The sequence below is a fragment of the Moschus berezovskii genome, chromosome 21 (genome assembly GCF_049115385.1).
Source record: "Moschus berezovskii isolate FMDL1 chromosome 21, NW_MosBer_1.0, whole genome shotgun sequence".
Lineage (NCBI taxonomy): Eukaryota > Metazoa > Chordata > Mammalia > Artiodactyla > Moschidae > Moschus > Moschus berezovskii.
This window is the reverse complement of record NC_142480.1, coordinates 38,604,120-38,617,607: the sequence shown is the minus strand read 5'-3', so window position 1 is coordinate 38,617,607 and position 13,488 is coordinate 38,604,120. Positions and strand designations below refer to the sequence as shown.

General features: G+C 51.4%; 1 protein-coding gene across 3 annotated transcripts in view; it reads left to right on the top strand.

Moving 5' to 3' along the window:
* TMEM266 (transmembrane protein 266) overlaps window positions 1-13,488 on the top strand; it is a 129,317-nt gene that overhangs the window by 93,743 nt on the left and 22,086 nt on the right. For all 3 annotated transcript variants that reach the window (XM_055418035.2, XM_055418039.2, XM_055418037.2), the window contains 3 exons: window positions 1,270-1,326; window positions 2,463-2,601; window positions 5,922-6,037. In XM_055418035.2, coding sequence (XP_055274010.2) covers window positions 1,270-1,326; window positions 2,463-2,601; window positions 5,922-6,037 — 312 coding nt within the window. The remainder of the gene's footprint in view (window positions 1-1,269; window positions 1,327-2,462; window positions 2,602-5,921; window positions 6,038-13,488) is intronic.

Below are 13,488 nucleotides of genomic sequence, written 5' to 3'. Positions count from 1 at the left end.
CAGCAGCGATCGATGTTTCCGAGGACTATAGGAACACCCAGGAAAGAGGCACCAAGCCTGGAGAAGGTAGAGAAGCTTCATGGAGGTGATGCGTGAGTGGTTGGGAAGACCCCCTGGAGAAGGGAAAGGCTACCCACTGCAGTATTCTGGCCTGGAGAAGTCCATGGACTATACAGTCCATGGGGTGTCAAAGAGTCAGACACGACTGAGCAACTTTCAGAAGGAGAGGAAAACCTTTCCAAGCAGAGAAAGGGAAAAAGACCCTGCTGGTTAGCACACACACCAAGATGCTCTAACAAGAAAACCAAAAACACAGGGGCTTAAACAAGGCGGGATTCATTCCTCTCTCATGGAAGGACAGGTGGGGCCAGCCATTTAGGCTCACATGGTGATGTGGGGCTGGTGGAGCCAGCAGTGCCTCCATCTTGTTGCCCTGCTGCTGCTGCTGCTAAGTCATGTCAGTCGTGTCCGACTCTGTGCGACCCCATAGACGGCAGCCCACCAGGCTCCTCCGTCCATGGGATTTTCCAGGCAAGAGTACTGGAGTGGGGTGCCGTCGCCTTCTCCGTCTTGTTGCCCAGCCCTCCCTAGTTGAAAACACCTCCCCACCGCACCTACATGCCCATATGCTAGTCTTTGGGAAGAAGGAAACAGGAGGAAGAGACTAATCCCTTGAAGCTCACAACTGAGAGGTGGGACATGGAGCTTCTCTGCTCATAAGCCATTGGCCAGAACTTGCTCACTTGGCCACTCCAGATGCAAGGAAGGCTGGGAAATGTAGTCTTTTCCTGGGTGGCCATACTGAAATTCCAATTACTGTGTAAGGAAAAAAGAGAGATTGGGGGTGGGGGAGCAGTCTTTGCCACATGCAAAGACAAAGTAAAGGAGAAAGAATTGCATATTTGTAGGTTTGCAAGTGGTTTGTGGCATGACAGGAGTGCAAGAGATGACTGGAGAGGGAGGCAGAGTTCTGGGTGTCCATTCCAAGGATTCAGAGTGTATCTGTGTTCAGTGGGAGCACTGAAGGTGCTGAGCCAGGGGCTGGCACCAGTGGTAACGCAGACCTGAGCTGGGGCATTCAAGGCGGGACTGGGGAGGGCACATGAGCCAAGAGACACTTCAGTTCAGTTCAGTCGCTCAGTCAAGGGGATGGCAAAGACTCTTCCTGAGGAAGCAGAGCCTTGGATTCTCAGCTCTGGTGTCTTTTCTGCTGGTGGAAGCAGGTAGGAAGAGCAATAACCATGCCCTTTTCTCACTTCCTCTCCCCAGACTGTTCTTCGGATTGTGGTGCTCGGGATCTGGGATTACATTGAAAACAAGATAGAGGTAAAGACCAGTGTCCCCTGCAACCCCCTGAGCCAGCCATCCTGGAAGCTGGAAACTGTCACTGTCCTGTCTGTCCCAGGGTGGGAGCCATCAACAAAGGCCAGCTCCCTCCCACACTGGACACACGAGTCTGTCCAGCTGTGCCTTTGGGTGGGTGGGGAGGGGAGACAACTGAGAAAGTTTCCAGTGAAAGAATATGGTCTAAAATATCTCCTTGAAGTTCTGCGAAATTTAAAAAGTTATTCTTGAATCATTTTGGAAAACTTCTGAAATGTGTTTGAAAACAAATCCACTCTTAAATGGCCCCGTGGTTGGAGAGCAGAGTGAGGGGACCCTGGAAGTGCTTCTCAGCCTGGGTTTCTGCAGAGCAAATCAGTTGCTCTCTTTCATGTGAAAAGGGGGTGGGGTGTGATGGGTGGAGATGGGGTGCTGGGGAGGCTGGCTGTCCTTCCAGTTTGGTGTGCATAGGAGAAGGCAAGGTCAGTGTCTGCTGCCCGTTCCTTCCTCACCCCCCCACCAGCACACACTTTTTAGCCTCTTTGGGTCAAATGCTGGGAGCAGACAGAGAGGCCTGGCCTGTGGAAGTCTCAGACCAAGGCCAGGCTGGAACAGGCTGATGGCAGGGCAGGACCCCGGGCTGAAGCTTAGGCGGGGGTCCCCTTCTCTCTGAACTCTGCCTCCAGAGAGACTCAGCACCAGCCCTGGATGGAGAAGATGCAGGCTCTGGGCTTCCCAAGTGGAAGGGGCCTTCCTTCAGCCCCTGCTGCCACTGAGAGGTTCAGGGAGGCCAGCACAGGAACCCTGCGACATAGAGGCAAGCCTGTCCCAAGAAGAGACACGATGCTGGAGGCAGATGCTTGAAAAAGAAGCTTGGAACAGCCCAAAGCAGTCTGAACCAAGGCTGGCGATGGACTGAGGTCATTTGGAGGAGAGACAGTGCTCAGGAGCACGTCCAGCAGGGAGAGGCCCCTAAAGACTGGGGAGGATCAGGAGAGGTAGCCAGGGATGGGGGATGACCTTCAGAGGAGGCTGCAGGGCATCGTTGGCCAGTGCCAGCTGCCTTGCCTGACCTGGTCGCTGGTTCCAGGACATTCAGAAAGGTGGCCCAGGGTGCTGACATCCACCTCCTCTCACAGGTGTTTGACGGGGCAGTGATCATCCTGTCCTTGGCCCCGATGGTGGCATCCACTGTGGCCAATGGGCCCCGGAGCCCCTGGGATGCCATCAGCCTCATCATCATGTTCCGGATCTGGCGGGTGAAGAGGGTGATTGATGGTGAGTGAACCGAAGGGGGTGAGCTGGAGGCAGGAAGGGCGGCACAGCCTCTGCGGTCTCGCCCTTGTTGGGGCAGCCTTTCCTCGGTTCCCACCCCCACGTCCCACCCTGCGAATACTGTGGGGCTTGACATCTGCTCAGGGAGCCCCTAATCCAGGGTCCTCATCAAACCAGGATGTGATCGGGTCTGGCTTCGGAAGGTCCACCCTGGGAAGGTGCTGGTGGATCGTCTCGTACATCCTCTCCTTTCACAGGTGGAGAAGCTCAGGCCCCGAGGGAGGAGGGTCACACAGCAAAGCAGCCTTGAGCCACAGGTGGAGGCAGAATGCCCAAGGCCTACCGTTGCTCCCTTAGCTGTTCAGCCTCCCCCATCCGCACAGGCTCTGCTCTCAGCTCTGTCCCTGAGAACATCCGCTCCCTCCAGGGCACGAACAGCGCCTTCTGGCTCCTCTCTGCCATCTGTGGACAGCTGGATACCCTCACACCGATGCATCCTGACAGCCCCCGTTGTGAATCCTCTTCCCAGCTGTTCCCTTTTGTCCTGACACGTCAGGCGTTGCTGAGCCACCAGGAGCATCTTGATAGGGATGCGCTGTGTGAACGGATGGGGGTTGGCTTGCCACTCTCATCCTGGGTGTGAACTGGCTTCGGCAGAGACCCTGGGGATAGCGGGCCCGCTTGGGGCAGCCTCTGGGGCCTGGAGACAGGTCTCAGGGACTCATGGGCTGTCCTCGAGTTTGGAAGCAAACAGAAAAATTCTGATTTCTCTCGTCTGCATGATTCCTACAGCAGCCAGAGAACATCTGGAGGTTGGGAGGCTGTGGGTGGAAAGAAATTTGGAGAGTTGAGACATGGAGAGTTCTAGAACATAGTGGCAAAAGAGGCATGTGACCGAGGTTTCTGGAGGGTCTGGAAGGGCTGGGCTCTGAGAGGTGTGAGAAGAGTGTGAAAGGCAGAGGCCAAGGTCAGGTCAAGAGTTGATCCTGAGACTTCCCAGGAGCCCAGAGAACTGCCAGAGGAGGGGTCTGTGGGGTTGCCACTGGCTGGGAACTCTCCAGGTTCTGCAACCCAGAGTCCAGGAGCTATCCTCTGGGTCTCAACATGTTTCATTTATAAGTAGGATTGACTGTGAGTAACTAGATTCAGAATAGCAGTGACTTAAAACAGAAGCCTATTCCTCTCACATGAGAGCCTGCAGGTAGGCAGTCCAGGGTCAATAGGGAGAATCCATAGTCACGGTCCCTGGTTCCTCCTGTTTTGTTGCTTTGCTGCACATAGCCCACTTTCCAAAGTCACCCCCACGGTCCAAGATGGCTGCTTCCGTGCCTGCTATCACATCCTCATTTCGGCCAATAGGAAGATGGAAGAAAGGAATAAGATAGAGTCAAAAGGAAAGCCCCAGCTGCCTTTTCTTTTTATACATCTTTACTGAGATACAGTTACATACCACAAGACTCACCCATTTAAAATGCGCAACTCAATGGTTTTTAGTACATTCATAGAATTGTGCAAACATCACCAAAATTTAAGTTTGGAGCACTTAAAAAATCACTTCAAAAAGAACCCATTAGCCTCACTCCCCATTCCCCTCCAGCCTTAAGCAATTACTAATCTACTTTCCATCTCTATAGATTTGTTTCTTCTGAGCATTTCATTTCAATGAAATCATATGACACGTGGTCTATTGTATCAGCCTTCTTTCACCTAATGTTCTCAAGATTGATCTGTGCTATAGCATGTGTACACACGTGCTAAGTTGCTCAGTCATGTCCGACTCTTTTGTGGCCCCGTGGACTGCAGCCCGCCAGGCTCCTCTGTCCATGGGATTCTCCAGGCAAGAATACTGGAGTGGGTTGCCATTTCCTTCTCCAGGGGATCTTCCTGACCCAGGGATCAAACCCACATCTCTTTTGTTTCCTGCATTGGCAGGTGGGTTCTTTACCACTAGCACCACCCGGGAAGCCCAAGCATGCATCAGAACTTCATTCCTTTTTCTTGTGAAATGGTGACTGCAGCCATGAATTTAAAAGATGCTTGCTCCTTGGGAAAAAAGCTATGACCGACCTAGACAGCATACTAAAAAGCAGAGACATTACTTTGCCAACAAAGGTCCATCTAGTCAAAGCTATGGTTTTTCCAGTAGTCATGAATGGATTTGAAAGTTGGGCTATAAAGAAAGCTTAGCGCCGAAAAATTGATGCTTTTCAACTATGATGTTGGAGAAGACTCTTGGACTGTAGGAGATCCAACAAGTCTATCCTAAAGGAAATCAGTCCTGAATATTCTTTGGAAGGACTGATGCTGAAGCTAAAACTCCAATATTTTGGCTACCTGATGCAAAGAACTGACTCATTTGAAAAGACCCTGATGCTGGGAAAGATTGAAGGCGGGAGGAGAAGGGGACGACAGAGGATGAGATGGTTGGATGGCATCACTGACTCAATGGACATGAGTTTGAGTAAGCTCCAAGAGTTGGTGATGGACAGGGAGGCCTGGCGTGCTGCAGTCCATGGGGTTGCAAAGAGTCGGACACGACTGAGTGACTGAACTGAACTGAAGTGTTCCATTGCATAGATATACCACATTTTATTTATCTGCTGATGGACATTTAAGTTGTTTCTACTTTGGGCTGCTGTGGACACTTACGTTCAAGTTTTTGTGTGGACATATGTTTTAATTTTTCTTAGATTCCTAGGAATGGAATTCCTGGGCCATGTGGTCACTCTTTGTTGAATACTTTGAAGAACTGCTGTTTTCCAGAGCAGCTGCCCCATTTTACATTCCCACCAGCAGTGTGGGAAGGTTCTAATATCTCTACTTCCTCATCAACCCCAGCTGCCTTTTAAGAAAGACTTCTGGAAGCTGCTTCATGACACCTGCACTTATATCCCATTGTCCAGGATGTAGTCTCATGGCTGCTCACAGCTGCAAAGGAGACTGGAAAATATAGTCCTCATACCAGGCAGCCATGCGCACAGCCAGAATTACAGAAAATCCCATGGACAGAGGAGCCTGGTGGGCTGCAGTCCATGGGGTTGTGAAGAGTCAGACACAACTGAGCGACTGAGCACGTATGCAGAATGTCACTGTGGAAAAGGAGGAAAATGGGTATCTCGGTCACAACAGCTCAGGGTTCTAGCCCTTTTATACTTTCTCGGTGCTGTTGGCACCTCGGTACCATGCCTGCTACTGCATTGCTAGATCTTCTGGGAACCACTGCTAGCAGGTGGAACCTGCTGCTAGCTGGACGCTGGGACTGGCCCTTCCGCTCCCAGCCCTGCCACTGCCAAGCTCTTCATGGGGCTTTCTCTGTCTTGCAGCCTACGTCCTGCCGGTGAAGGTGGAGATGGAGATGGTCATCCAGCAGTATGAGAAGGCCAAGGCCATCCAAGACGAGCAGCTGGAGAGACTGACGCAGATCTGTCAGGAACAAGGGGTAATGCATGGCCGCTCTCAGTTCTGCCCAGGTCCATCCCGGACTGAGAACACTAGTAATGCCTAGAGGCCCCTAGAGTGTCAGAGCAGCAGGGGCCCTGTGATCAGCGAGCTCCTCCGGCCCCTTCACAGACACACGGGGAGCCCAAGGCCCAGAGTCAGGAGACGTGTCTCTAAGGTCACTTGTGCCCAGCCAGGCCTGGACTCAGCCCCAATTCCCAGTCTAGGCTTCTTTTCATCTTGCTGTGGTGACCAGTCAGCTCTCCAGCCTGAACCGGCTGAGTCACCTTCTCAGTTATCAGGGTCTTCTGGGCACCATGGTCTCTGAAAGGGGAGGGGAGTCAGAATCTGTGTGCAGAGCTTGCCAGGCATCGCAGTGGGCCAGTTGCCACCCAGGACCCCCAGACCCACCAGAGAGGTGTTAGCAGTGCCCTCCGCCCTCTGGGAACCAAGAAAAAGACTCAGAGACAGGGAGGGGCCCCGTGAGGCTGTGCTGAGGCAGGTGCGTGGGGTGGGGATGGGCAGCTGGGCCCAGAAAAGGACCTGTCTAGGAATCCAGGCCTCACTCAAGGCCCATCTCTCCCCCTGCACCCCTGCCCTCTGTATGGCTAACCAGAGGTAGTTTGGCCTTCATCCTGAGGAGAGAGGGGAAACCTGGAGTGTTAGCAGCGGAGGCAGGGGGATCTGCTCAGGTTGGAGTTTTGTTTTTTAATTTGGCCGTGTCTGGTCTTGGTTGTGGCATGCGGGATCTAGTTCCCTGACCAGGAATCGAACCCGCCTCCCCTGCATGGGAGCAGAGTCTTAACCACTGGATCACCCCGGAAGTCCCCAGATTTGAATTTTTGGTGGATCTTTCTTGCCACCATTGGAGGACAGATGGGCGAGGCAGGAGTGGAGGTGGGAATGAAGCCTGGAAGAGGCTGTAGAACCACCAAGGGGAGCAAGGTCTGGGGTCGGGGAGATGACACCTCGAGCCTCATCCAGGACCTGGCCAGAGTGTGGTCAGGCAGCTCCCCGTCTGCGGTCTGATAGGAAGACGAATGCTCTGCTCAGCCGCAGTTGGCCACATGAAAGCCCTGCATCTGCTCTTCATAAACGCATGGCCTCCCAGGCCGCAGCGAGCGAGCTGGCCCTGCGAGCCTCATGTTAACAGTCCATGTGCCGCGTGGCCGAGGGGAAGCCCTGGCGGCAGCCCACCTCCCCTGCTTTCCACCACGACCCCGTCCTGAGCCCCCGGGGACCCCACATTCGTGCTGCCCTGGTTCACATCACCCGCTCCATGTGGCCTCCTTCCCGGGGGTCTGGGCCGGAGGGAGACTCCCTTGGACTCCGTGCAGGAAAGAGCCCATAAATAAAGACAGATTCCTTCTAGGTAGTGACATCTGGAAAAGAGATGAACAGAAACAAACCGTTTTAATTTAAAAAACACCTGAAGCCTGTCATCTGAGTTAAGACAGCAAAAAAGGGCCAGACGGGCTGGAATCCCAGGGGGCTGCCAGGAGGGCGGGAGGGGCTGGCCAGAGCAGAGGCTGGGTTCTCCGCTCACCCAGAGCTCGGCCCTGCCCGCTCCACAGGGTGGAGCAGACAGGCACTTCATTTTCAACTGGACTGTAGGACCAGGCTTGAGACTTGCCTGGGCAACAAATGCCCTTAAAGAAATGTGAGTGCTGGCTCATGGGATGTCAGGGGTAGCCAGATCCTTTGAGAGGAAAGTGCTTGGAATAGTTAGGATGTTATGGACAGACCTGAGTGCAAAGCCAGCTTGGCTACTTGTGGTTTTGGACACCAGTGAGACCTCTGTGGACCTTGGTTTTCCTAATCTGAAAAATGGGGCTAGTAATAAAATCCTGGAAGGGTGGCTGTGGAATTGTTTAGTCTAAAGCCCGGCACATGATAAATAGTGACTCTATGAGAACTTACCCCTGTTTCCCCCCACACACCCATTTTACAGGTAAGAAAATTGAGGAGTGGTGACTTGCCCAAGAGCATACAGCTAAGTGAGGGCTTTTAGAGCCAGGAGTAGATCCAGGTGTCCTAACCGAATGCCCTTCTTCCCAGCCCGCCTTGCTATGGGTCTTGTTCCACCCAGGTTTCTTCTCGGGGCTTGCTGAAAACCTTGATCAGGTTGAGCACCAGGGTGTCTTTAAATCACGGCCTGAGGACACCCCTTCTTTTGCGGGCACAGACCCGGCTCCCCTCAGCTCCCTCAACAGCTTCCAAAGAGTCTCTCGCAACTGCTCTCCCCCAACCCCACCCCACCTCATCCCAGGTCGTTCTGTTCATCTTGGTTGCAAACTTTTTCTCTCTCTCCCGGCTGGAATTCTTAGGGTTCAATGAAGCAATTTCCAAACTAAATTCGTGTATTCTACCTAAGAAACTGAAATGTATCCAAAGTTGCAATGAGATGTGTGGCATCAGTTTGCATTCTCTGTGCTCTCTCCCTGGCATGTATTTGTATAACTATTTGCCAGCTCTTATTTTTCAGAACAGTTTTAGACTTGTAGGAAAATTGTTGCAGTAGCGCAGAGTTCCCATATGCGCTTGGTATACCCCATTTCCCCATCCTTAACATCTTACCTTAACATCATGCATTTGTCACAATTAATGCACCAACATGGATACGTTATTATCAAGGTCCGCTCATTGTTCAGATCCAGTTTGTATCGGATGTCCTTGATCTGTTCCAGGATCCCATCCAGGATGCCCTATGACAATGAGTCATCATGTCTCCTGGGGCTCCCCTTGGCTCTGAAAGTCCCTCAGACCTCTCTTGTTTGTGGGGGGCCTTGACAGTTTGGGAGAGCTGGTCAGGCATTTTACAGCGTGTTTCTCTGTTGGGTTTTGACTCGTGTTTTCCTCCTGATTCGACTGGAGTTCTGGGAGTTTGGGAGGGAGACCGCAGAGATCCTGTGCCACTCTCATCCCGTCGTATCAAAGGTAACACTGTCAATCTGACATCTCCCTGGGTGTTCACCCTGAGCACCCGGCTGAGGGCGGCTGTGTCAGGTCTCTCACCGGTCAAGTGACTCTTTTTAAAATTCATCTTCGCTTTTTAAGAAAGCTTAAATTGCTTCTTCTGGTGACTCTGTGGAGATTCTGGATGACATGGTTTGCCAGCTTCTTGCATGAACAGCTTGTACGCTTTATCTTCTGTGCCACATGGCAGCCCATTTCTTACCACGTGGCCACACCCCAGGTGGCCGGGAACCTCCTTAGGGGCCCCTGGATTTGGCAGATGGGGGAATCTGAGGCCAGTGGGGGATGAGGAAGGAAGAGGGGTGTCTTATGGCTCATTCTGGTCCTTTGCCCTTGGACCACACTGGCCCTCTGGTTTTCACAGGGAGACAGGATTCAGTGCTGCCCTCAGTCCCTCCTGGCCACTGGGCTTACCTCACCCTTAGCAGATTCCCACAAGGAGCCCGAGGGGCTGAGCGGCGGGAAGCTACAGGGGTGTATTCTGTTGGCCGGCCTCACCTTTCTCCAGCCCTGGCTGGCCTTCTGCAGTTTTCCTCCAGCTGGCTCATTACTGTGATGGAAGCATGTCCCCTCAGACCCCTGCATTCAACAATCCTTTGGCTGGAAGGTCATTCCGTTCACTTTTCTTTTGCTCTCTCTGTGGATTCTGCTCTCTGCCTGTATGTCCACCCAGAACTTTGTTAGGCATCCATCTGTACACCAATCTGTATACCAATGAATTCCACAGGAGGGGTGCTAGTGACCATCCTTCAGAGAGATGGTGTGCACTTTTTGTCTGTCTCTGTAAATGGCTGCTTCAGAAATCAAAGGTATTTTCGAAGCAGGGGTTAAATCAGTGGAATGATATATTCTTCCTATCCGTCATATGAAACCACCTCTGGGGTTTTAGTATATCCCTGCCCGGCCCCTTGCTCTAATTCCAGAACATATTTTGAAGTCCCCATTGTACCTGCTCTTTGCACTCTAAGCCTTGCAACAACTTTTGGCCCCCAATAATCCGATCCAACTCAGAGCCCGGTGGAAGTTTGTTTCTCTTCCCTGCTGGGCCCCGTGGGACGAGCTAAGTTCTACTTCCTCAGCACCATCCACCCTGAGATCACTGGCAAGAGACCCAAGGAGGTGGGGCTCAGTCTAGGGTGACTTGGGGCCCAGCCTGCAAGGCAGCCAGTGGAACTCAGTGAGCCCCTTAGGACAGCCTCAGACCTGGGGCAAGCGGCAGGCTCTGAAAGAAGAGTCCTGTGTGAGGGCAGCTTGAGGGGTGGGAGACCATCCTCTCACCCAGGAAGTCAGCAAGAGGAATTCTGACCTCAGCTACGTGGATCACCCCCTTCACCCCTGGACCTCAGGATCCTCATTGAACAAATGGAGGAAACAAGGCTTATATCACTGTGAAGTTCAGATCAATTCAAGTAATATAGAAAGTCTGGTCCACTGAAGTCTCTCAGTAAATGTGGGAGAGAGAGAGAATAAAAACAGTACTAAATCATTTATATAATGGTGACTGTTTACAAATGCACTGCCACATGTTTTAGCTCATCTTGACTTTGATGTTCAGAGTTGGCAGGCTAGGTATTATTAATCCTTTTATAGATGGAAAGACTGAGGCTGAGAAACTGTGGCTCGCCCAGGGTCTCACTGTTTGTCATGGAAGGAAGGGCTGGGATGGAACTCCGGGCTCCATGTGCATTTTCCTGCACCACAAACAGGGCATCTGTACAAGTCTTTAGAATGAGTAATACCATCTGCTCCATCACATAGATCCAGACATCCAGTGGCCTAACACAGGAGGAGCATACTTGTCCCCCCGCCCCCCACCCACTGCAGCCCAGTGCAGTGACATTGAGGGGGTTGGAGGTACAGGGACACTGTGTCACAGCCATTCTGGCCTCCAGGCTCTTCCATGTCAGGGCTCCTTATTCTGAGTGTCTGGAGTTTTCTCCCTTTAGCCAGAGGATAAGAAAGGGAGGGTAGAGAACTGTGCAGAGATGATTTTTCCTGCCTGGACCTGAAAGCAGTAACCTTTGTGCTGGTGACCTGGTGACCTTGCTTCCGCCCCCGTTTGATGGTGGACTCAGTCACACACGCATACCTAAGGCGCCAGGCCCCAACAAGAGTAGACTGCACGCCTACTGACTGAAAACAGTCACCCGCAGAGCCGCCTAGTAGGCCCGCAGTGTTTCCTAACTCCGTTCCCCCTTCCCAATAGCAAGAGGGGCAGTCACAGTGATCAGTCCTCCCTGGAAGATGCAGGTACCCCTGTCTCCGGAAGAAACAGGTGAAAATCTGGACCGTAAGGGATGGGCATTCCCGGTGGAAGCAGGGGGAAGGGTGCAGAGCCCACGCCCATCTTTCGAGGGCCAGCAGGTTCAGAGTAGCAGGAAAGGGCTTCTCTCCTCGTTCTGGGGGTGGCGTTTGTGGCTGGCTCATTCCAGAGAAGCCCCCTCTTTTCTTAGAGAGGCCAAAGCCCCCCAGCTCAGCACAATAGTCTTTGTTACCTGGATTATTCAAGATCTCCAACTGCGAGAAGGAAAGTTGTTTGTTTGTTTTTTTCAGACATGGGAAGTGATTTGTAAAACAGCCGATAGCTTTAATGACAAGCCTATTTAGCTGATAAAATTAGCCATCAGAGGAATAACTTATGTTATCCTTTTGCCATAATTTAAATTTATGGCCAACTACCAGTCATCTTCGCAGTGGATGGAGAGGGGCCAGGGTCGGATTCAGCGTCACCCTGCTCCTAAATCACTGGGTTGCAACTGTCTCCTGAGTTTTATTGTTACCAACAATGGCGAAACTAATGGAAATAAACATTGGATGCCATCCCAACAGCAGATGGGTTTGAAGGCAGGGCAGTCTGTGCAGACAGCCCTAATAGGATGGAAGAAAATTATTGCTATTGCATTAGATACCATCGAGCTTCTGGCCAAAGTGTGCATTGATCAGGCCAAGGCCATGTCAGTTGTACTCCACAAACCAGACCATTAAAGGCAGAGATGCGCTGGGTGTGCCCGCCCTGCCGCCCCGGGGGTCTGGCCCCGCCTGGGCATGCATTAAAAGCCCAGCCCAATGGAAGGGGCCTGACTCACTCCAGTAATGCACGCTGAGGGCTTCCCTGTGGATCCCAGCTGATTTGGTCAGGTTATCTGATTAGAAATACTTAGCTCATGATGTGCATTAAGAAGGGCGGTGACTGTACTTTCATTCTTCCTAAGTCACAGGGTGGTCCTTTTTTCCCCACTGGACCAGTTTGCCAGTGGGAACTTTGCTTCATTTGTGCTTTCTCTCCCAGAGGCCCACGCCCACGTGCTACGGGTGTTTCTCCTTACCTGCAGTTTGATTGCAGGGCATTGGGGTTTTTGTATTTATCCCCCTTGAGATTCTTCTGAGTTTCTTGAATTTGTGGCTTGGTGATTTTCATTAGATTTGCAAAGGTTTGGGCCATCATTTCTTCTCCTTTTTAATGTTTATTTATTTGACTGTGCCTGATCTTACTTGCAACACGTGGGATTTTGAGGTGCGGCATGTGGGCTCTAGTTCCTGACCAAAGATTGAACCCAGGCCCCCTGCATTGGGAGCGTGGAGTCTTAGCTACTGGACCACCAGGGAAGTCCCTCCATGATTTCTTTATTGCTTCAGCCTCGTCCTATCCGTTTTCTCCTCTGAAACTCTAATTGCGTGTTAGACTTTCTGATCATGCCTTGCTTCTTTCTTATACCCTAATCTCTTCCCCCATTCTCTCTCTTTTTTCTTTTTCTGACTGTAAGTTGTAATATTTTTTTCATAGATCTATCCTCAGGTTCAACATCCCTGTGTCCAGTCTGCTGTTAAACGCATGCAACTGAGGACTCAATTTCAGATATTGTATATTAAGGTTCTAAAATTTTCATTTAATTCTTTTTATAGGTTCTGTTTCTCCACTGAAATGTTACATCCATTTTATCCATCTGTCCCCCTCCCCTCTCTAACATATTCATCACAGTTGTTTCAAAGCCCTTGTCCATTAATTCAAACATTTAAATAGGTTAGCTTCTGTGCAGATTCTCAGCAGCTTCTTAACTGGTTTATGATTTGATAATTAATCACTTTTTTCTACTTGTTTGCATGAATACTAATTCTTATTGTCTGTGGAATGCATTGTTGATGCATTTTAGATGTTCTGGATTATATTATCTTTCTCTGTAAAGAGTTGACTCTCTGCAGTTGGGCATTTGCCTGAGAGCAGGGGGCTGCCCAGATGGTTCAGTGGTAAAGAACCTGCCTGCAATGCAGGAGACACAAGAGACATGGGTTCAAACCCTGGATCAGGAAGATCCCCTAGAGAAAGGAATGGCAGCCCACTCCAGTATTCTTGCCTGGAAAACCCCATGGACAGAGGAGCCTGGTGGGCTACAGTTCACAGTTCAGTTCAGTCGCTCAATCGTGTCCGACTCTTTGTGACCCCATGAATCACAGCACACCAGGCCTCCCTGTCCATCA